This window comes from Rhinoderma darwinii, chromosome 2, assembly GCF_050947455.1.
Source record: "Rhinoderma darwinii isolate aRhiDar2 chromosome 2, aRhiDar2.hap1, whole genome shotgun sequence".
In the NCBI taxonomy this organism is placed as follows: domain Eukaryota; kingdom Metazoa; phylum Chordata; class Amphibia; order Anura; family Rhinodermatidae; genus Rhinoderma; species Rhinoderma darwinii.
Genome location: NC_134688.1, coordinates 103,727,595 through 103,753,062, shown reverse-complemented (window position 1 = coordinate 103,753,062; position 25,468 = coordinate 103,727,595). Strand labels below are relative to the sequence as shown.

General features: G+C 42.5%; 1 protein-coding gene across 1 annotated transcript in view; it reads right to left on the bottom strand.

The window, feature by feature from the left end:
* Positions 1 to 2,861: 2,861 nt before the first annotated feature.
* Positions 2,862 to 25,468, bottom strand: part of STAC3 (SH3 and cysteine rich domain 3) — a 37,696-nt gene continuing 15,089 nt past the window's right edge. Inside the window, exons 4-10 of the mRNA XM_075851077.1 lie at positions 17,523 to 17,620; positions 9,856 to 9,919; positions 9,394 to 9,443; positions 6,874 to 6,977; positions 6,607 to 6,658; positions 3,853 to 3,990; positions 2,862 to 2,963 (exon numbers count right to left, since the gene is read on the bottom strand). Coding sequence (XP_075707192.1) covers positions 2,862 to 2,963; positions 3,853 to 3,990; positions 6,607 to 6,658; positions 6,874 to 6,977; positions 9,394 to 9,443; positions 9,856 to 9,919; positions 17,523 to 17,620 — 608 coding nt within the window. The remainder of the gene's footprint in view (positions 2,964 to 3,852; positions 3,991 to 6,606; positions 6,659 to 6,873; positions 6,978 to 9,393; positions 9,444 to 9,855; positions 9,920 to 17,522; positions 17,621 to 25,468) is intronic.

Here is a 25,468-nt window from a genome sequence, read left to right as displayed (position 1 = left end):
TATAACATCGTATAGGGATATGAGGACTTATTTTATTTAGCAAAGGACACTAACCAATATCAATAACTGACTGGTAAAATAGATGTTTTATAGATCCAGGCTGGGTGTCACTTTTTGCTGCGTTTTAGATGCATGTGTGAACCGAGCCTAGAAGCAACTCTCCTAGGGTAGAATACCTCTACAAAACAGCATCCGATGGAGCATGTCAGAATAAATATGATATTGGAGGCATACAGAAGTACAGTAGGGTGGCATAGACTTCTATAGCTGCTGAATTTTGGCTCTGTAAAACTCAGAGGTTGTCCAGAGCCGTAAAACAATCGTGTGCATGAGTCCTAAACTTAAAATGTTGAGCATATAAACTTCTCATTCATTTTAATTTGAAAAAAAATTAATTATAATAAATGTTATATAGTATTAAATTGGATTACAATATGAAATGTAAGAGTTGCTGACATATTTTCATATGTAATATATATACTTTTATGTCGTTAACATTACTTGGGTAACTAAAATCTTTTGGGTACCACGACTCAAAAAATAATCCACCTACTTTGTACACAGAGTATTCACCCAAGTTATCTAATCCGCCTCTACAGAAATCTGAGCCTTATTTTACGCATTCTCCCCATTATTCCCTGCCCTCTGGCCTTTCCTTTACCCCTACATTCCATACCATGTCTGTTTAGAACCCAAGAAACATATATATCAGTTGTACAATCAGAATATTTTGTTTGTGGCTACCATTAGTGTCTTTACTGTTCGTACAGTGACCCATAAAAATTGGACAAGAATTAAACAAAAACTTGTGAATACAGGTACCATTATGTCATGTTTTTCTCTCCGCTATAGATTTACCTTAGCAAACAGAATGAACTTAATTATTATGTTTTGAAGCTGTGTAATTTCTTGTTCAATGTCTTTCTGTCAGTGAGGACATACAACAAGTCTATGCAGCCTGGATAGGCAGGGTATTGTATAGCAGATAGAACTTCCTACAACCACTTTAGTACCTGTAGAAAAAATCAGGGAGTTGCAGGAAGAGAAACACAAAGTTTTCTTAACAATAAACAATATTTTTTATCACTCACACAGATTTTTGGTATCAAAACTCAAATTTTCACTAGACCAATAATACTGTGTATATTGTTCTTCTGTAAAACAAATTCCTCATGGTTATTTTGCAGACCTGACTGTTATGTAAACTAGTGACGGGTAATTTCTGGCAGATGTAGCAGAGCTAGTACAGTATTTCTTTTGTTGTACTCAAGCAACTTGACATTCAGGAACAGCTGGAGTACTATATAATCCAAGATGTTTCCTCTCCCTAGTGTAAACATTTAATATCTGCAAAGTATTGATTTGAATGAACCTACATTGTAAAGAGCAACACATTTATACAATTCAACAATAATCATATTAATAAATAATAGAAAACATACAACTCTCAACTGCATGGGAATTTTAGCTGCAGGTTAGCAAATTCAGGTGTCCAATTTGTGATATGAATGCTTTCTGGGTATTTTTGGGACGTATGTAAAAATACATTTACAGTTCTTCATATTTATTGTTTTTGCATTTTTATAGTCTGTCTCCTGTACTAAATATTTTTGAACATATGTAGACATTTTATACAGTCTAATTTTTTTTAATTATATTTAAAAAATGTAGCTTTTTCCTGTAAAATGTTTAAATACACATTTATAGATTATATTTTGCAGCAAGTAAAACAAAAAAAGATAAATAACCTTGTCTCGTTCTTTACTAGTTGCGCTTCCACACCATTAGGTCTAGTTTGCAGGTCATTTGGTGGTGCTTAATTTGGCTTAAAAATTATACTAGATAATGATGGGTTTTTAGCAGATGTAGACCGAGAGTGATCAAGGCTCCTGGGCATTATAAGTCATGGGCCCCTTACCAACTATTATGGTCATGATACAATTGGGTTAATAAAATGTGATTCAGGAGAACAGATCACTTGTACTTTTTTCTTTTCAGGCCCTGCACTTTTAGGAGTGCTCCAATTAACCTTTTTTTTCCTTTCAGATAAAGGGGCTTTGGGCACTTCCTCAATGCCCAAATGGCTAGTCTGCCCCTCTGTCAGAACACTAGAACCATGGTTTGCATCAATCAGGTAAAATTACTATTAAAAAAAAACTGACAAGTAAGAAATACACTTTTGTCGTCGCCTTAGTTGTATAATTTTAGTTAAAACTCCAAACCTAAAGCAATCAGGATTTTAAAAAAACAAAACTTTAAAATTATTACAGGGAGAAAATCCAAAGTATTTTAAGGTGTTTCAAAGTGTATAGTGTAAAAAAAAAAAACAAACACAAAAAAACAACACAACAACAACGTGTTGTATAAAGTGTTTTTTTCAGTAATTGACCATGTAAAGAGGAACTGTGATCTGTTTGTAAATGATCCTTCCTGTCATGGAGTATAAAGCCAAAATATAATGTGTTGATAGGGTTATTACTACTTCATTTACTTGTTAGAACACTTATAAATCCCATGCAATATTTGCCATGTTGACCAATGGACTAGTAACAAGTTTATCAGTTATTTGACATTGTTTTTACAATGGTTGACTTATAAAACATGTATGCTTCTCAGCACCCCAAAACCCAGTAAACGACATAAGTTTGGCTTAGTTGAGATCTAGGTGATACCATCCCTAGTCCAGGCAGAGCTAAAAAATCAAGTTGTCAAGAACTTTCAACATCCAGATAGTAATGGCTATGAGCTCTGTTTTCCAGTAAGGAAAAATTCTCTCAAATGCTCAGAGGTGGATGTGATCACTATGTCAATAATTATGTTATGTTCCATGTCTTTCAATTTGTCAGCTCTATGTTCTCTCTTCAACATATCTCTTGCAGAAAATCTACAGGGAAGAGTCCCACCTTTCGTCCAGTCAAGACTTTGATGTAACCATTTAATTCTTCTCCTTTCTGTACCACAATCTAGACCAAGGACACAGCAGATGATCAGTTACTGAACAAGGTTAAACCAAGCAATAAAACCAAATATTACTCGAAAATAGAGGGGTCGTCCTGGACTAGAAATAAAATGTAGCGTTTTTCTTTCTATCTGAAACAGAGCCACCCATGTGCTATGTCTGGTATTGCACCCCATCCCAAATGAATAGTATTGAGAAGCAATACCGGACATAGCCCATAAACAAAACTAACATTGCTTCTAAAAAAAAAAAAATTAGCAGACCCTTTTTTCTAATCCTGGACATCCCCTATAATAATAAAAAATGAAAACACCAATGGTTGTATTATATAGATACCTAGAATTGGGATACACTATAGATATTATAAATATTTATACATTTTGCAGTACCTTTTGCAATAAGAATCTTTTGTACAATAACAAGGAGCATACACAGCAGATTCTCTCCTGACCATTGAATGTGGATGTAGGGTCCTATAATCAGCCTTTGACAGCACCCTAAAGCTGGCCATACACATAAAATCAAAGTCAGCAAAAACGGCCTATTCAACCATTTCAGCCGATCATCGTTTTAACATTTTCTGCTGGCACCCAAATGCTGTCTGCTGATAAAGGTGATCTTTCCTATTGGATTTTTTCAGCCAGTTGCCAACTGAAACTAAGTTGGTATTGAATGATAGGGCCATTCACCACTTTTCGCAAAGGTATTTCATTTTTTTAAATTTTCTTTTCTAACTATGACTTTAATTTGCCAATTGTTTGTAGAAACAAACCGACGCACGATTGATCGGCCACATTGTGGCCAATTCTAATATTAAGTGTATGGCCAGTTTAACCCAAAAGTGTGAACCACCATAATTCGTATACTTTGGAAACATGGCACTAGATTCTTACCTGGTCTTTTTTTACCGTGATTTGTCCAATCTCTCTATTTCCCACAAAAGATCGAGTTACTTTGTACACTCTCTCACCAGCTCGTACACGAATAAGGAAGTTAGCAGGAAGGTAGCCAGCCTTCTCGCCTATTTTACCCTTAAGTAAGAAAAATAAATAAAAGTTTTGTTTTAATTCATCCATACTGTATGAAAATAATTCCAAAGGAAAACTCATGGTAAAATTAATAAGCTCTGTTATGCCTACTGCAGGGCCTGAGAGGGAGGTTCATGACACAGGGCAGGGCAGCCTTAGGGTTTTGCGACCTGTGCAGTTGCACAGGATGCATTACTTCTCACCACTATAGGGGATGCCACTAGTCCTGATGTTTGCACTTCCAGATCCTATACTTTATGCCTGACCCTATTTAAAGGCAGCTGCACAATATGCAATTACTATCGCTAGTTTACTGATTGGGTAATGTTATGTAGGAAACTCTGGAGTAGTTACATGTACACTGTATGATTGTATTTTTTGGGTACTATATGGTACACTATAAGGGGGAGGGCCATCAATAAATGATACTGCACAGGGCATCATCCAGCCTAAGGCCCTGACACAGGGATTCAAAGAACACTAAGAAGAGAAGTCATGCGCTGCACATTTGGCATATGTGCTGTAAAAACTTACTGAGAAATACACTTAACATATGCCATACAATTACATACGTCGCTCCATTGATTACTATTGTAAAAAAAAAAACATGCTATACACTATGTGTTTTTTGTGGTTTGCTTCTGTATTGAACTGAGCTATTCCAACTCATACTGCCAGATGTTTATCAAAAGGACATTCTTTTGGAATATGTTGAGTCCGTTGGAGTCTATTGACACATTCGGCATATAGCGCATACCAGAAGCATACGCTGAACGTACACTGCAGTGTGAATAAGTTGATGCTATTAAAAAAAATCAAGTTAAACAAAATGGAAAAGTACATTTTCAACTGAATCCCTTAGTTTGTACAATGTTAACAGCAATATTGTACACCAGAACTATTGGCATCTTCTAGTTCCGAGGAATCTTAATCTCTAAATTGCTTTGGAGATGCTTGCTTCACTACAATATGTTTCATTCGGTCATAAGAGACCATCATTTCTGCTTATTCCGGTGATGCTCAACTCATTAACTTACTTATAAAGCCAGATGGTTTACCTTTGGGGCATGTTATCACTGATCCACTTTCAAGTATCCTACAGATTTTCCTGGAACTCCTGTGTTTGGGTCAATAATATTCATTGATAACATTTACAGTACATTAAGTTGGTTTTCCCCACAAATTACATTTATCACCTATCTACAATATAGGTGATAAATGTATGGTCGTTTAGAGCCCCACTACTGGGACCCCAACCATCACTAGAACGAGGGTCTTGAGTCCCCCTTTCCTCCTACTTGAACAACCGTGGTAAGGAGGAGTTTGAATGGAGCAGCGGTCGAGCATGCATGCTTCCACTCTTTTCAAAGTCTACAGGACTGACGGAAACAATCAAGCGCTCGGACAGAAGATAACATTTTCAAGCACAATATGACCAGCTGTAAATTGTTGTATAAAGTAAATATAAGACTACATATTATTGGGTGGAAGATTTTCTAACTTGTTTACATAAGTTGGTACAAGTAGTCATATTAAGGCTGTGAATCATGAAAAATTTATTCTACATGTAAACTACTACATCATCATTAAACAAATATATATTTATAATCATGAGGTTCTCTGTGGGCACTCTAAATTTTCTAGATTACAAGTAATGTCAGAAAGTGGAACTTCACCCCAATCAAATTTTTTCAAATCTATCAGGTCACTTTATGTGGAAATAACTTTTGAATGCTTTCACTAATCCAAGCGATTCTGAGATCGTTTTTTCGGGACACATTGTACTTTAGGTCAGTGCTAAATTTAGGTGTTTGTTTGTGAAAAATATCAAAATTTGTCGAAAAAGTTGAATTTTTTACAATTTTAATTTCTCTGCTTGTAAAACAGGTAAACATACCACACAAAATAGTTAATAATGATTATTTTCCATACGTCTACTTTATGTTGCCATAATTTTTTAAACATTAATTTATTTTTTGAGGACGTTAGAAGGCTTATAAGTTTAGCAGCAATTTTTTAAATCTTTAAGAAAATTTCCAAAACCTATTTTTTTTCAATTCATTTCTAAAATGGTTTTGAGGGGCCCATATATTTAAAACACCAAAAAATCTAACTATTTTGAAAACTTCACCCCTCAAAGTATTCAAACAGCATTTAGGATTTCTCTGAACCCTTTAGGCATTTAACAGTAATAACAGCAAATGCGGAGAGATTGACGTCTTGCAATGTCGGCGTAGAAAAGGTGTAGCAAGACGCCAATCTCTTCTCCTCATGTAATCTCCACACAGAAACCATAACCGCCAGGATAAAATTTATTTTGGACTTTCAGGCACTATGGGTGATGTTACAGTGTGAATAACTTTGATGTATTTGTTAAGGGTTCCTTAATGGGTAAAGGATTTAATGGACAAATTAAATTTTGTAATTGCCTTAAAATTAGCCTAATTTAAGTTTGACTCTCAAATCTGAAACACCAGAATTCTTTCTGCTCTATTTATGCAATTGGCCAAAAACTAAACATGTTGAACATGTATTATGCATTTGTGACCACATTAGGATGGTCATCAGTTTAAGTGTATAACTTATCTTATATTAATAAATGGATTGTCGTAAACGTACCCTCCACCACTCTTCATTGGAGTCATCTATGACTGTGATCCTGTCTCCAGCTCTGAAATAAAATACAGCATATCACATATTTTTCATGTGAGAAGATATTGATGCCATTACATATATACCAAAATATTATTAGTTCTAGTAAGTCGATCACTTTAAATGTCCTAATAGAAATACATCAGTTATGCAAGAAAACCAACTGTGGAAAAAATCCTTTCTTTTACTCAGGATTCACAAAAAATGAACAGAACCACTGAGGCTAATACTTACTGGAAATCGAGGTCATCCTTCTCCAGTGCTTTGAAACGATAAAGAGCAACAAAATAGTGAGACTGCATGAAGCCTCCCCGTACTCCAGGTTGTATCTTCTTATTCTGATATGACGAAAAATATAACATATGGTGCAAATTAGTGTCAATAACAGCTGAATCAAGGCAGATGTATCATGTACTGAGAATGAGACCATGACAAAATAGTTAAGGAAGTTGCCAGTCCTGGAATTTATTCAGACCTAGACTAGAAATTGGGAAAACCTGACATTTGCCAGACAGGATGTTGAACCTGAAACTTTTTGAAAACTTTAATGGCCTAAAAAATGGTTGTTAAAACAGGCTGATGAGTTCTTGTTGTCTTCTCAATTATCATTTCAATTAATATTGCACCAAAACTATGAAACTGACAAGTAAGCTAAACTAAATTAACAATTTATTTAATTTACTGTGGACAATAAACCATTCAGTGGATGACAGTGGGTAACATATTAGACCTGAGCTGCTTTTAGTCCCAACCCATACCTGAAAAAATGTCAGTAATGATTACGATCATTTTTATGTTCCTCCAGAAATAGACATAATGCACTTAGGCTATGTTCACACTTGCGCTGTGGCTTCTGTTTATAACAGAAGACACAATGCTCTACCAGATCTGTTATATGACGGATTCAATCAGTGCCCGACAAACCCCATTGACTTACAGTAAAATGGGGTCAGTCGCCACTGTGTCTATAGTTTTGACGAGAAAAATAGAGTAATCGAATCACACAGTGTCCCATAGCAAGGACCCCCTGTGATTAGCTGTAATGATTAAAGCCGTGATTACCTATACTTAGTGCCAGGGAAACCTGGCAGTAAGTATAGGTAAATTTCCCTGCAGCTCCAACACAGGGGAAATTAGGCATTACATAGTGCTCATTCAAATCATTTGATTGTCTGTGTAATGCAGGACAGGACAGGTCCTCCAGAGTGAGGGAGTCTCTTTGTAATTGCTCTCACTCTCGCCAAGAGATAAGGGACCTGGAGAGAAACCTGCCTCTATTAAGAATTAGAATTCCCTAATAGGGTATATGAAAATGTTTTTTCTTAGCTAGACAACCCCTTCAAGTAAGGATGACCTTTTGTATTATTTACGCACATGTACGTAAATCTGGACAATCTACACACGTTATAAACAAAATCTTCCTACTGGAAGAGAAAAGTGTCAAAAACATTCATGAATGAGTCATGTTTGGCGCAACTTTGAAGTCCACAAAAGTAATGCAGGGTCTTCATAAATATGCCATATTTTTCAATGTATTTAAGCCAGAGATTAATCAATTTGGTCCAATATTTTTGTGAACATAGGATAAAAGCATTTTATCAATTGATTAAAGGGGTTATCCGGGTACCAAAAATTGCATTGCAGCAATATATTTATGTGAAACAAAGTAACTTACTAATGTGCTTTAAGTTAAAATTCTGTAGTAAATGGTGCAGTTCAAACCCCTTGAATTGTTCCCGGAAGTCCTGAAGCTTTTCTAATAATAATGACGCTCCGACACGGCCCCACGTGACTGAGGGCTTGCTTCATGTGCTGTTCGTAAACATGACCGCAAGGGGCTGTCACATTGCCTATTGCTTGAGTCCCAAGCAGAGCATCAGCTAGTTCTTTGCTCGGGACTCCAGCCCTGCTCCCGCTTCCATATTTGGTCAATTCAGGGGTTTCCTATCACTGGTGTTCCTGAGCAGAGCATCAGCTGATGCTCTGCCTGGGGACTCCAGTACTTCTGCCCACGTAACTGTCACTGTATATATATGGACAATGACGTCGGCAGCAGTACTAGAGTCCCCGAGCCAAGGATCAGCTGATGCTCTGTCTGGGAACTCCAGCGATATGAAACCCCTGAAGTCACTGACCATAAATGGACAGTGACATCGGGAGCAGGGCTGAAGTCTCCGGACAGAGCATCAGCTGATGCTCTGCTCGGGAACTCCAGCAATAGCAGACAACCTGAATTAACCAAATATGGATGTCAAGAGCAGTGCTGGAGTCCCGAGTAAAGCGCTAGCTGATGCTCTGCTCGGGACTCAAGCAATAGGCAATATGACAGCCCCTTGCAGTCATGTTCACGAACAGCACATGAAGCAAGAGCTCAGTCACGTGGGGCCGTGTCGGAGCGTCATCATTATTAGAAAAGCTTCAGGACTTCCGGGAACAATTCACGGGGTTTGAACCGCACCATTTAGTACAGAATTTTTAATAAAGGTATTAGTAGGTTACTTCGTTTCACATAAATATATTATTGCAATGCAATTTTTGGTCCCCGGATAACCCCTTTAAAGTCTTCTTTCTAATGATCACTTGCATAAAACTATTAAGTAAAACAATAATCACGGCAACAAAAACAGCATAAAACTGGCACCTTTCCATTGTCCATAGTTAACATTTCAATCAGCAGGTTCTTTTGTATTACATTTATCAAACTTTGGTTATTTACCTAGAGGAAGGTGACACGCTTTAAAAAACAGCAATTACCTTTGCATCCTGTGCATTTTTATCTCCTTTCTTGTCCCCATCAGGAGAATCTAGGATTAAACAAGACAACAGTGGTGGGAATGACACTACTGTAGCACATTTCATTCCGAGACCTTAAAGCTCTTTTCAGAAACAATTAAAACATTGGATTTGCAATTATGATTACTCATTTATAATTGGTGCTCATTATCTCCCTGGAGAGCATAAAAGGCTGAATTGACCTTCGGCGGAATCATAAGTCTGACCTTCACGTCAGAGAGGATATTACTGAGAGAAACCATTACTGGTTAAACTATTCTTTTGACATATAACTCTTTACAGGCTCTAAGGTGAACAGTAGATAATAACACTCATTCTAAAAATATTCCGGACACAAGTAGAGACCAATGGGGTATGGTAAATCCACAATCTCTGAAGCCTATTAGACGTCTACCATTAAAGTCCATGAATGAAGATACTCACCTTCTTCTTGCTTTCCTTCCTCTTGTTTTGGGGGCTCTGGTTCCTCATCAATCATAGCAGCAGGCTGAGGGGAAACGACACAGTCATGTATACACGGAAAGATAAAACAAGGACGATTTGAATCAGAATATTTTTCTTTTATTCCTACACTTCATAGTATTTAACAGCAGAAATGATCATATCAGTGCCTGGCTCATTTTTCAGTCAAACACTGTACTCATTTCCACAGGAATGAAAGTCAGAAAAAGGAGCTTGGAAAAGTTTGAACTTCATTTCCCGGGAGTAATTGAAAAAAAAAGAAAGTTAAAACAAATTCTCCACAGAATGATAAAACAGCTGAAATGGATCAGAGTGGGCTTTGGGGAAGACATAATGGCAAGCTGTATTATACACTGATGTAAAACCAAAATGCATGACTTAAGGTATGTTTGATGACTTTCGCTGTCTACGACCTTACACCCCCCAAACCCCAATAAGAGACCACACATGAATTTTGGTGTAAAGGCCACAGCAGCCATTTATTAAACACACACCTTTTCCTGATAAAAGAGCATAACCATAAAACACATCATAACTCCATGATAACATCCTGCTCTATTTCCCAACTCCAGATAAAGGATCCTTGAAGGCACTTCAATCATTAAACTCCATCGTTTCCTTATTAGGTCTGGACCTCTTACCCTACAGCCGTTCTGCACCTGACCCGAGGGCACCAACCATGTCCAAGACCTCTCTCTCCCTTCCTGGGGACCCTGCCCATCAGGAATATATATGAGCTGGGTAACCACTCCCCAGCCCTCCAATACTATCCAGGGTTAAACGCCCCGAGTTCTCTTGCAACAATCTCCATTGTTGCTTCTCCTTCTTACCATTACGTGCCTCCAAAGACCCCTCCTCCTACCGCCACGACAATCATGTGTGACCCCTTACACATGATTGTCCCTCCACAACTGCAGGGCTTTTTCCATGCCCTCCTTGATGTCCAGGGTCCACATATCAAGACCCACCTCGTTTAAATGAACACCATCCGGCCTGAGGAAACCGACCTCTCTGCCCTCCAACTCCTTATGCCGCACCACAACACCGCCATTGCGAGCCACAAACCTGCCAACCACCTTGTTCACCTTTGCTCGCGCTTTATTCAAACTATGGATGGAACGTGCCTGCCGCCACACCTTGCGAGCCACAATATCTGACCAGACGATCACCACTCCTGGAAAAGACGACCATAACCGCAAAGGATCGATCTTGACATCTCTCACCAAATCCCTGGACGACCGAATGCCCAAATCATTGCCGCCAAGGTGCACCACTAAAATATCCGGCGCCCTGTCCAAACCTGCATAAAAATGAACCTCTGGTAGCAACCTACACCACAGCATGCCCCGCAGACCCAACCATTTGACCTGAACCTCTGCGTGATCCAGGCCCAACTGCCGTCCGGCCGGACGAACATCTGCACGCACACCTCCCCAGTGCACGTAGGAGTGCCCAACAATCCAAATCAAGCAGAGACCTGCACCTAAAACAACACAAAATCAGCAATATAACAACTCCATATCCACCTCCAGCACATCTTATCACCACCACCTCAAAGCAAGTGAGGCCGCACATACAACCTATATCGGTCTGACTCCCACCTACCGATCTTCTTAACCATCGCCGGGGATAAACCCCACCGCGCTGCTTCCGTAGCTGCGCCAATTCTAAAAGAGTGAGAGCTAAAACCTGCTCCCCCTCTGCCAGACAACAGGATACATTTTTTGAACACCTGTGAAAACTGGAATTTTGACAAGGACAACCCATCTGCATGAACCAACAAGGACTCCGGCCCCTCAGGCCTCACTGCAACAAACTCCCGAAAACAGTGGACCGGGCACACCTGCGACCCTGGTAACTCATACAAACGCACCACAAAACCTCTTCCCTCCTGATCTGTCTTAGATCTACGAAGCAAACAAGAAAGGCAGGAGCCATCCAAATCCACATCCGCGAACAATAAGCCCCCTGCCACACTCTTACTGGCCGACACCAACTCCGATATCCGGAACGCCCCAAAGAACGCCAAAGAAAAGGCCAGTGTAAATAGCCGCTCTTCAAACCCCGAGACACAAACACCCCTCAACAAATTACAAATCGCTACCAACAGCTCAAATGACACCGGCTTCCTGCGGTCCCTAACTGCGGAACCCCTCCTGAAACCCTTCATTGCCTGCCTGACCAGAAAGGACTTAGTCACGTCCTCCTCACCTTTCTTCTTAAACCAAAAAGCCAAGGCCGACAAACTCCGAGCGACCGTTGCTGCAGACGCCCCTTCACTGTACGCCTTTCCTATAAAATACAGCAAACACGCCGGCCGATCTGCAATACCTGCCTGCGCATTTTCTAACAAAGCCTCCCATACCTGCCATACCGCACTGTACCTCTGCCACGTAACCGCACTAACAGACCTTTCCACGAGCGACATCGCCATTGCTACACCACCTTCCACAGATGCTCTGGACAAGGCAGGCCATGAGACTCCGCCCCCGGCGCCAGCAGACGAAACCTGTCCCACTGTTGACGAGAAAGGGAATCAGCCACAGAATTCAGCACCCCAGGAATATGCACTGCGATAAAATGCGCATTCAACATCAGACCTCTCAAAACTAAATGTCGCAATAGTCGCACGACTGGCGGAGAATTAGCTGTCTGCGCATTAACAGCCTGAACGACACCCAGATTGTCACATACGAAACGCACTCTCCGGTCCCGCAGACAATCCCCCCACAACTCCGCAGCCACCACAATCGGGAACAGTTCCAGCAGAGCTAAGTTACGGACAAAACCACATTCATGCCATGCCTTTGGCCAAACTCCTGCACACCACTGCCCCTGGAAATAAGCCCCAAATCCGCAAGCACCTGATGCATCAGTATACAGCTCCAAGTCCACACTAGACACCGGCTGATACATGAGCACCGACCGCCCATTATAGCTCTGCAAAAACTCCCCCCACACCAACAAATCAGCTTTCAACTCTGCCGACAACCTAATAAAATGATGAGGGGAATGCACCCCTGCGGTAGCACTTGCCAATCGCCTGCAAAACACCCGCCCCATGGGCATAATCCTACAAGCAAAATTCAAATGCCCCAACAAGGATTGCAAGTCCCGCAACTGGATCTTCTTCCTGCGCAGCGCACTCGCCACCAACTCTCTCATCTCCAGCAACTTATCATCAGGCAAGCGACACTCCATGTTATCTGAATCAATCATGATTCCCAAAAACTTAATGACCGTCGTGGGTCCCTCAGTTTTTTCAGGCGCCAGAGGTACCCCAAAATCCTTTGCCACTCTCTCCATAGTGTGTAGCAATCCTGCACACACATAGTTACCCGGCGGCCCGATAAACAGGAAATCATCCAGATAATGCAGCGCAGATGGCACCTGCGCCTCCCGACGGACCACCCACTCCAAAAACGTGCTAAACATCTCAAAATAAGCGCATGAAATGGAGCAGCCCATCGGGAGGCAACAATCTACAAAATATTCCTCCTGCCAATAACATCCCAGCAAACAAAAACTATCCGGATGCACCGGCAATAAACGAAAAGCGGCCTCAATGTCAGTTTTCGCTAACAGAGAGCCCTTCCCGTATTTCCGAACCCAAACAACCGCCGCATCAAAGGAAGTGTAACTGACCGCGCACAAGGCCGGATCAATGCCATCATTCACCGACTCGCCTTCCGGATAAGACAAGTGATGAATAAGGCGGAATTTATTCACCTCCTTTTTTGGAACCAAACCTAACGGGGAAACTCGCAAACTCTGAACAGGCGGGGAGGAAAACGGCCCCGCCATGCGGCCACCTCCTTCAGCAGCTTATCCGTAACCAGATCAGGCCGCGCCAAAGCAGACGACAAATTACGGACTACCCCATCACGTCCAACCGACGTACAAGGAATCCGAAAACCTTCTGAAAATCCTAACCATAACAACTCCGCCACTTTCCTATTTGGATAGCCCCCTAAAAACGGGAGCATCCTTTCCACCCTCACCGGCGTCGCCCCTCTTCTGCTCAGCATCTCCCTGCCTGCCCTTATGCTTCTTGAAGCATCTGGACAAACCATGGGCGCCTCCGCAACCGGAGCACTCGTGCTTGTACCTGCAGTCTGGGCCGAACTTGCAATGCCCCTCATTATACTGCCAGCAACACCACTTTCCTGAGGATCCTGACCGACCCGCTGCTGACCCCTGACCGCCGGCCGCATCCCGAAAGGGCTGCTGCCCCTGTTTTGGCGCAGACATCAGACGCATCCACAAACTGATATCTTTGTGGTCCCATCGCAACGACGGGCGCACCGACTTCCGCTGACGAAACTGTTCGTCATACCGCAACCACGCATTACCACCGTATACACGATACGCCTCCCCTACCGAATCCATATAACAGAATAGCGCCGAACAGTTCTCCGGCGCCTTCTCACCCACCACACTAGCCAAGATAGCGAAGGCCTGCAGCCAATTCGCAAAAGTCCGAGGAATCAAGCGATACCGCCGCCGCTCCTCCTCCTCCTTCTTACTTTCATCCGGTTTCCACCGGTCCAAATTAAACTTCTCTAACGGCAGCAAAGAAAAAAATCTCAACATATTCATCTTTCCAGATCTTTTCCCTAATCTCCACCTTCAAATGTGCCCCCAGCGGGCCCTCAAAACACACATAAACCTCACCTTTAGCCGCGTCAGCCAAACGCACATCCTCCACCACTTTCTTAGCCGCACTCGCCGCCGCGTCAACCGCTTTTTCCACCGCCACTACGGCACCCACAACCGGCGCCACTTCACTAACACCCGCAATCACTGCCGCAGCTGCACCATAAATCGCCTCATTAGCAACCGCACTCCCCGCCGCACTAGCAGACGCCTCACTAGCAGCGCCCCATACCCTCGCTGGCGACTGCTCTACGCCTGGCACAATTCTCATAAAATATTCCTGCATCCCTCTAAACATCAAATGCATTTGAGACATTGACAACATCCCCCCCACATCCCCCCCACACATCCCCGGCACCACATCCGTGGTAGACTCACCCGGCCGTCCCTGAGGTGACCTCCCAGCGGACGCGTCCTCCACTCCTGATGAGCCCGGCGTCGGTCGTGACGATCCTAGGGAGTGGTGCTCCTGCACCCCACGCTCCCCGTAACTCCGCGCACTTCTGGTCGGTGAAGCTCTAGGCCCAGCGGAACGCGGCCCGTCCACGGTCCTGCCACCCGCTGGTGGCGCGACATATTTGTCCACGATCCTGTCACCCGCTGGTGGCGCGACATATTCAGACTGACAGCCCTGCCGATCCAGTCCTTCTGCAGGGCTGTCAAAAATAAATCTTCTGCTCGTCACTTGTCTCGCAGACCGCTGCCCCCCCTTGTCCGGATGGGGCCCGGCGTCGCTCACCGAAGCTGCCCGGGTCCTTCCGGTCGCTGCCGCCGCCACACGCCTCCCTGCTCCAGCAGGAGGCGATCTCGCTCCCCATCTGGAGGCCGCCCGCCTCTTCCTCCGGATCGGGTCTGATGTCCGGACGTCCTTCTGAAGTGCTCCTCCGGCACCAGGAACATCGGCGCCGGAGAAAGCCGTCACTTCCGGTCCAGCGTGCACTTCCGGTTCAGAGTGCACTTCCAGTTCAGAGTGCACTTCCGGTTCAGCGTGCACTTCCGGTCCCGCCTCCACTTCCGGTCTTGTCGTTGCAGACAGGAGGGAGGAAGATGGCCGCCGCGGCCCCCCCCCTCCTGTCACCTCCGGTCTTGCCCGCCTGATGGGATTCCTCCCAGACCTCCGCGGCCCGTCGCCAGGGTGCAGCTCCGGACCAGCAGGAGGAGGAGGGTCCCTGGAGGGGCTCCCTCGGCGCCGACCAGACCGAGGTGTTTCTGCTGATGAAGGCCTCTCCTGAGGCCTGGAACGCCTGCTGCTGCGTCCCTCACTCTCCTCTCCAGCCGCTGGAACTGGAGGAAGAGCCCCGGCAAACACCGCATCCAGCCATCCCACGCCGTGCTGCATCCCGGATCCTGGCCATCGTGGTCTCCATCGCCGCGTCCATCAGGTAAGTGAAAAATATGATATATATATATATATTTTTTAAATGTAATAACAGGACAAATTTTTCTCCTGTTGTCCAGCGGGAAAGAGGGCTGCCTCTTCCCCGCATGGACTTATATACTTTACTCTCCACCCACCACATAAAGATACATTTTGCCCCATGCCCCTTTTCCTTAGCCCTCCAATCCCTATAACATAGTCTAAAACTTAGTAGCCAAAACATAGCAGCCTAAAAATCCCAAACACCTAGTCATGCGCTTCCTTCATTACGGCTGCGCCTACATTACGCTGGGCTTACTATATGTCTAGACACAAGCATAGCTAGGAGGGGAAGGGAGGGCATATGCTCCAGATATTGCGTGCATGGGAGGCCGTCAACAAGCCACCTTGGCCAGGGTATTTATAAAGAGGGCAGTGTACTAAAACTTTGCCCCAGGTGAAGGAAAGTCTAGCTACGACTCTAAGGCCAGTTCCACATGAACATATGTGCACAATAAGGGCTTATTTACAGATCATATAGCATGATGAATGTCATCAGTTTTGTTTTTATAATAAGCTCTGCTCACATCTGCATCGGAGGCTCCTTTAGGGACCTCCATCGCAGATCCGCCAAGATTACCGGAATCAATAGTGCAGCATGCTGCGCTATTGTTTTCGGTAGAACCATGGACACCCTGACGGGAAGCCAGCAAAACCCATTAAAGTCAATGGGTTTCATCGACCGCTGGTAGTGTCCGTGGTGCAACGGAGCCGTTGCTTTCGGTATTCCCTTGTTCTGCTCCTCTAAAAGAGCAGAGCAACAGAATGACCATACGCAGGTGTGAACTCAACCTTATACATTTGTAATACTGATTTGTGACTGGGCTACATTTTAGGGAGGAATAGAAAAAAAGGGTGCAATACAGATGACATATTTCTGCAATAGGGATGACAACACTCTCCATAGACTTCAATGGACATTTTACAACCATAACTTGGATAAAAGTAGGGCACGCTGCATATATGCGCATATTTTATGCAATAATACGAAAAGCTCCATAGAATAAAATTCACTCTGAAATGTAAAACAAATAAATACAATAATACGGGTGGAAAATTATCTTGGGTGACAGCATCTTAATCTCAGATACACCTGTAGATTTGGCCCTTTTAAAACTGAAATAATAGTCCGCCATTTACCACAATCAGCATGAGGGGTACAAGAAAATCAATTGGACTCTTTGTGTGTTCATTTATGTCATTGATAATGTCCGTTGAACGGACAGCATAACCAGATTTTTTTATGTTATGTTATACTATACTATATACATCACTTTAAATGTATGCTATGTTTATACAGTATATATACATACAGTATGTATATATATATATATATATATATATATATATATATATATATATATATATATATATAAATATATATTTATGTAAACAATTAATAAAATACAACACAGTCCGTATAATATTAGAGAAGTACATATGTACCTTTGTTTGGCCTGGGTTATTTTAACGTTAAGAGCCATTAAAGGTGAATTACAAAAATAACCATGACCATGATTTTATACATTGCAAAGTATATGGCCAGATTACTCACATTTTTTTTGTCGTCTTGCCCTTTTTTTCTTTCTTTATTTGCCATGATGACTCCTGTCCTCAGGGTATCAAACACAGGATCTGTGCGATTGGCAGCAGCTGTGATAGAGATGGTAATATAAGAATACTGTATGTTCTGAGTGACTCCTCAGCCTCCCAATGCCAACAGTTCCTATGAATTTGCATCTCTCTTGGTGGGAAAGAGAAATAACATTTATAGTTAGGCTAGTTAAGTGGTAACTGTACTAAAGCGGCATCATTCTCCGATATAGTGATGCCCAAATGTGGCCCTCATGTGCATGATATTCAGCCCGGGGGAAGACAAGTTCATAAAGTGCAGCTCTCCTCTGACTACCCCTATGTTTCTCCTCTGCCATGGTCATGTCTGTGGCATCTCGCAACCTTTGTAGAGACAAAACACGAGTGTTTATATTTTATGCAGAATATACAGACCACAAATACAGGTGTGTAAGTTGTGTGTACATATCCCAGTCATAGCTAATGTGATGAGGGGCCCTTTAATGGAGTCAAGGTGGGAATTTAAGGCCCCTATAATGTGCCATATTGACCACCACTGCCCTAAAAAAAGTAAGTTTACCCTTAGTTTATCTGTGAAGCCATATTATATACACTATATGGCCAAAAGTATGTGGACACCTGACCATCAAAACAGACTTTACAGTAGGCGCTATACATTCTGGTAAGTAGCGTTCTTTTGGCATCCGTCAAATCCGGATTCATCTATCAGACTGCCATATAGTGATTCATCCCTTTTCTACTCCTCCAGAGTCCAGTGGCAGCATGCTTTACACTACTCTGGTCGACGATTGGCATCGCGCATGGTGATCTCAGGCTTGTGTGCAGCTGCCGACCATGGAAACGATTTCATGAAGTTCCCAACTCCCATTTTTTGTGCGGATGTCACTTCCAGAAGCAGTTTGTGACTTTGTAGTAAGTGATGCAAAAGAGGAGAGGCAATTTTTTTCCGCGCCACATGCTTCAGCACTCGGCAGCCATGTTCTGTTTTTACGTGGTCTACCATTTCGTGGTTGAGCTATTGTTACACCTAGACACTTACTCTTCACATTAATAGTGTCAGGGATCATTAGCATGTATATTGCTTGCAAAAACATTATTACCTTACATAAGCTAAATATCAGTATATTTCACAAAGAATCTATGCAACAAGATGGCACCTGCATCTGAGACAACGCTCATAGAAGACACCGCCCTGGAATGCAAGAGGAGTGTGCAGATGAACGTCACAGCTGAATAGAACCAATAGGGCTTAAGCACGTCCCACATTTCTACAGAGAAGATTTGTAACTTTTTGTGTAATAAAGTTCAGTTGTACTTCCTACTTCACTGAGGGAGGATCTTTACCAACACTTCTCTGTCTGGTGTATTGCTTCCACGCATTCCCTCAGTTTCCAATTTACAGAGGTGGTTATTCGGTGTGGAATAACAGGGAAAGAAACCCTGACAATAGCACTTACAATTGAGCAGGGCAGATCTAGCAGATCAGAAATTTCGCAAACTGACCTGTTGCCTCATATGACAGTGCCACTTTTAACCCATTAACAACCAGGCCTGTCTGGGCCTTAAAAGGGTTTGCCCATCAGGGACATTTATGGCATCTTCACATGATATACCATAAATGTCAGATAGATGCGGGTCCCACCTCTGGGATCCGCATCTATCTCTAGAACGGGCCCCCTGAAACCCCATTCTACCTTTCTCTGCTCCCGCTGCCGACCCAGGCCTCTTCGTAATTTCCAACCTTGTAATCAGAAAGCAGCGTAGCTCCCTGAGCTATACTGTTTCCGTAACTCACATAGAAGTGAATGGCAGTTACAGAAACAGCGTAGCTCGCTCTATAATTTTTTGGTTGTTTAGTCTACAACGCAGTATGCAATATAGTGCACTTATCAAAACATATACCATAGTGAGCCTCATTTTTGATAAGAGAGTGATCTGTTTTTTTAACAGATCCCAACAAATGCTGACGAATCCCTTTGACTTAAAATGGGCCACATTAGGCTTCCGTCAAGGTTCCAGTATTTTTGGAGGCAAGAATAATGCTTTAGACTGCTCTCGGTATAAAAAGTACCAGAATCCATGATGTGATGCAAAAAATGGTACGGAGCCTCGGGCAAGAACAAATACTACAGAGTCTATGGACCAGTTGGACCCCTGAAGAGGCAAATTTGGTTCTTTATCTTGTTGCTCAGCTGTAAGTGCTTGTATAGGCATCAATAAGAAAAAAACATGCAGCATGGGCTACTTGGCTCTTACAATGGTGACACTCATGAGTTATGACTCTCATAATACAATGGGGATATTGGTAAAGGGATTTTACACATAATAGTTTTTAGTGCAATAGCACATGCGTCTAAAACAGTCTCTGACTCTATTGTTGCTATTGTATTGTGGGATGTAGCAGTTCATTTTGTAAAATCAAATATTAATCTTTGGGTTTCTTATACAAATGTTATTCACCCTTTGCTATAAAATAAACTATCCAAAAATCTATTCCAATATAATTCCTCACAAGCATAAAGCTATTCCTACCAACCAACAACAATAGCTCAATTCACTTACAACAAGCCACAGGGGTTTTCTCACCCAAACAACAAACGCAAATGTTTTAATTAATAAAACAATTAAATGAAAGTGCAGGAATAACTCGTTTCTTCTAACACTCATGAACAATTAGAAAAAATCTTCAACAAAGGCACTTTGCAGTCCTTCCAATTATGGATAACCCCTTCTATGTGCAAAGGCAAACTGATAGCATTCATTTAAAGGCAATTTGTAGGATTTAATCATTTGAACATAATTTGCTTAGAACGTGAATCTTTTTTTTATGAATATAAAAACAATATGTAATAGAGGAGGAAAAATGCTTCAGAAGAAGACTTTTTCATTGGTATCATTTTTGGGTACATACGACTCTTTATTCTATTTTTTGTCAGGTGGTATAAACAAAAAATAACGATTCTGGCGTTGTGTTTTAGCATAGTAGTTTTTTTACGGTGTTCAGTGTGTGGGATAAATAATATATCCATTTTTTTTTTTTTTTCAAAGGGACAAAAAATGTTTTTTGTTTGTTTTACTTGGATTTTATTTTTCTATAATCTTCATTTAATTTCATTTTTACTTTTCTTTTAATTCCCACTAGTGTACTTGACCATGGGATCATTTGATCACTTACCTAATGCACCGCAATATTTCTGTATAGCAGTGTTTTATGCTTGCGCGTGAAAAACTGAGAGAGCCTATTAGGCCATGCCTCCGTTAGACCTGGGGGCACTGATGGGGTTTAATGACCATGGCATCTAAGAGGTTAAACTGCCTAGACTAGCGTTCTCTCAGATCCTGGCTGTTGGACTGACGTAGACTGTCAGCCAGCATCCGCAATTGATTGCTGGGGCACAGCTCCTGTGCCCAAACCATCACTATGACTTACGGTGCCTTGAAAAAGTCACATTTTAAGTAGTGGAATGAAAAAAAAATACCTTGTTAATAAAAAAATAACTAAAAAAAATGTGAGTTCATTTGTATTTACCCCCTTTCCTATAAAACCTCTAAATAAATAACCAATTAAAGGGGTTGTCCGGTTTCATCTAATTAATGTTGTTTCTTATATAATTGGCAATTATACAATATTCCAATATACTTTCTGTATTAAATCCCCACGGTTTTCAAGATCTCTGCTTGTTGTTATTTAGTAGGAACATTCATTGTTTACTTCTAGGGGATAAAATTCTGTCCATGGTCATGTGATGGACACACAGGTGGTTGGATCGTAAGATGACACAGCTCTGATACACATACTGTAACTGGAACGAACCGTGCACCTGTGTGTTCATCACATGACCATGGACAGAAATTAAAAAAATTGCTTTGGGTTAGGGTCAGCATCTGCTCACATCTGCGTCAGAGGATTTGTTAAGAGCCTCCTCGTGGTAATGTGAAGTTGTGTGCAAATTGCGGAAAAATTGATCCATATTACATTGAAAGTTGTAAGCGACCATGAGACTAGCATAAAAAAAAATGTTGTTCTTAAAAAATAATAAAGAAAACAAAAAAATCACAAAACTTCTGACTCAGCATATTTGTAATATATGTGACTTACTTTCCCAACATGAAACTGATGGTGAAAAAAGTAATCAATTAAAGTTTTGCTATTGTATCAATATTGAGACTGGTTAACACATCTTTAAGGAAAACAGGAACTAACAATTTATTGAATCTATCAGTTAACAGGCAGGAAATGACAGGAAGTTCATCTGTTCAACTGACCACTTTGTATGTGATTAATTAAAGGCTATGTACACCTCTGACATAGTGTTATTGTTTTTTATATAAAATGGTGCATCAGTGTGATTGGTGCAACTTCCTAAATACATTTTATTAAAAAGAATTGTTACTTTTTGAGATACAGCTGCTTTGTATTCTGTATACAGAGCAGCTGTATCGTTCGCTAAGACCTGAATCCATCAAGTCCGCGGGACTGACGGGTTCAGTGACAGTGGGACCTTCGTGTATCTGATACACAGGATCCACCTGTACTCGATCACATTTAAGTTATGAACTTAGGCCCTATTCACACGACAAGGTTTCCCGGCCGTGTTACAATAGACCCCCAAAAGGGGCTATTCACACGACCGATTTTTTGACGGACTGGGAAACCCAGCCATCAAAAATTGGGACATGCCCTATTTTCGGCCGTTCTCCCGGCTCCCATAGAAGTCTATGGGGCCGAGTAATACACGGCCATCACTGGAATGTGTCCCGAGTGACGACCATGTTTTCCGTTGCTCGCTCTCTCTCCGTCTCCTCCTCCTCACAGTGCAAAGTGCATGTGAGGAGGAGGAGGAGGAGGGTATTTTTTTGCTCCCGGGTAGGAGCGAAATCCCCAATCCCCAGCCACAGCTTCGGCAACGCTGTGGCCAGGGATTGGGGATTCCGCTTCAGGAGAAGTCCCTGACTTCACTGTCCATATATGGACACAGTGACGTCAGGCACTTCTGAAGAGGAATCCCCGACCCTGTGGCCGGTGTTTCCGCTCCAGGAGAAGTCCCTGACTTCACTGTCCATATATGGACATTGAAGTCAGTGACTTCTCCTGGAATGAGGGGGAGGTGGGGGTTTAATGTAAAATGTTCCTGTGTAGAACTACCTACAGGGGGCTGTGTGGCATAACCTACAGGGGGCTGTGTGGCACTACCTATAGGGGGCTGTGTGGCACTACCTACAGGGGGCTGTGTGGCATTACCTACAGGGGGCTGTGTGGCATTACCCACAGGAGGCTGTGTGGCACTACCGACAGGGGGCTATGTAGCACTACCTACTGGGGGCTGTGTGGCACTACCTACAGGGGGCTGTGTGGTACTACTTCCAGGGGGGCTGTGTGGCACTACCTACAAGGGGGGCTGTGAGGCACTACCTACAGGGGGCTGTGGCAGTATCTAAAGAGGTCAAATGAAATTCATCCGATTTTAAAACGGACAGGGAAAAAAACGGATGCAAAACGGGTCAAAACCGGCCACAGGGTCAGGGATTCCGCTTCAGAAGTGCCTGATATCACTGTGTCCATATATGTGTCCATATATGACTTCTCCTGGTGCGGAAACACCGGCCACATGGTCGGGGATTCCGCTTCAGAAGTGCCTGACGTCACTGTGTCCATATATGGACACAGTGAAGTCAGGGACTTCTCCTGGAGTGGAAAAACCGGCCACAGGGTCAGGGATTCTGCTTCAGAAGTGCCTGACGTCACTGTGTCAGTGAAGTCAGGGACTTCTCCTGGAATGGGGGGGGGTGGGGTGCTATGTAAAAGGTTCCTGTGTAGAACTACCTACAGGGGGCTGTGTGGCATAACCTACAAGGGGCTGTGTGGCATAAGCTACAGGGGACTGTGTGGCACAACCTACAGGGGGCTGTGTGGCACTACCTACAGGGGGCTGTGTGGCACTACCGACAGGGGGCTGTGTGGCACTACCGACAGGGGGCTGTGTGGCACTACCGACAGGGGGCTGTGTGGCACTACCTACAGGGGGCTGTGTGGCACTACCTACAGGGGGCTGTGTGGCACTACCTACAGGGGGCTGTGTGGCACTACCTACAAGGGGGGCTGTGTGGCACTACCTACAGGGGGGCTGTGGCAGTATCTAAAGAGGGCAAATTAAATTCATCCGATTTTAAAACGGAAAGGGAAAAAAACGGATGCAAAACGGGTCAAAATCCGCTTCAGAAGTGCCTGACGTCACTGTGTCCATATATGGACACAGTGAAGTCAGGGACTTCTCCTGGAGCGGAAACACCGGCCACAGGGTCGGGGATTCCGCTTCAGAAGTGCCTGACGTCACTGTGTCCATATAGGGCATGTCCAATCTTTTGATGGCTGGGTTTCCCTGGCAGTCAAAAAAATCGGTTGTGTGAATAGCCCCATTAGGGGTCTATTGTTCCTACTGCGGCCGTGTGACGGCCGTTTTATGAACGGCCGTCACACGGCCGGGATACACTGTCGTGTGAATAAGGTCTTAGTCCAGCGGACCTGACGAATACAGGATTCGGTGCAAGATACAGCTGCTCTGTATACAGAATACAAAGCAGCTGGATCTCAAAAAGTAATTTTTAATAAAAAGTACTTAGGGAATTGCACCAATAACACTTTTTAAATTAAAAAAATATATATTTAAAAATAAAGGTGTCAAAGGTGTGCATAACCTTTAACCCTATTTTGACCATATTGTGTTATGTAGACATGTGCTATTGTATACTGACTCTTTCTGTTTCCTGGTGTACATGTCACACATACGACATATGATTTATATAAACTGCTGTAATTATTGGTGATGTCAGCTCTGAATAGGAATTCAGAGCTCGGTGTACACACAATAAACCTTCTTTAACCTAAAGACGTCGGCATCCATGTGAATTCCTACTGGAGATTGAGAAGTTGCAAAACTGCCATAAAACAATTTGAAGTTACGATGCATCGCGATTAGCATGTAGTTTTCATATTTTGATCCAACATTACCGCCATGGCAGTAACTATAGTACTTCTCTCTAAAACTGGCCTCAGACAAGTCACAGAAAATCACAGTCACAATATGACTTCCATTCTTTCCATGGGTAAAATAAAACCGGTTGGATGGCCCCAGCTTTGAACTGATTGGAAAATGATCAGTTTTTTTCAATCCCTTTTTTTGTCATTCAAGATTTAAAAAAAAAAAACTCTAAAAATAAACATATATTAAAATAATAGCGCTGAGGCATCAGTTTTGGTCTGCTAGGTATGAATAGGATTCAAGGACCTATCTGTCATGATCGTCTTTTTCTTTTTAACAAAAAACATTTTGGGGGGGGGGATAAATTGTGAACACACCATGCCTCCATGAAAGCGGTTTCTAAATATAATCCTCTCCCATACTAGCGTACCAGCAGAATTCAGCTAGGTATTATCCCCATTATCAGAAATATTAGTTGTGGTGTGATAGTGCCACCTTGTGGTCAAAGGTTAAGGAGCAGCTATTGATTTTCGCTATCATTTGGTTTTATCATTCATTTATATTTTTTTTAATGATGTATTTTGTAAATCATCAGCATTTCTGGGTTGCTGTAATGATGTAGATGTTACATAATATTTTACTGTGAATTTTGAAAGCCTGATCAGGTTACATAGTTACATAGTTCATACAGCTGAATAAAGACACATGTCCATCAAGTTCAACCAAGGGACGGGAAAAGGGAAGGGAAAAATTTCTACACATAGGAGTTAATACTTCATTGTTCTAGGAAATTATCTAAGCCTTTTTTAAAGCCATCTACTGTCCCTGCTGTGACGGCTCCTGCGGTGACTATTCCATAGATTCACAGTTCTCACAGTAAAGAAGGCTTGTCGCCTCTGCAGGTTGAACCTTTTTTTTCCAGACGGAG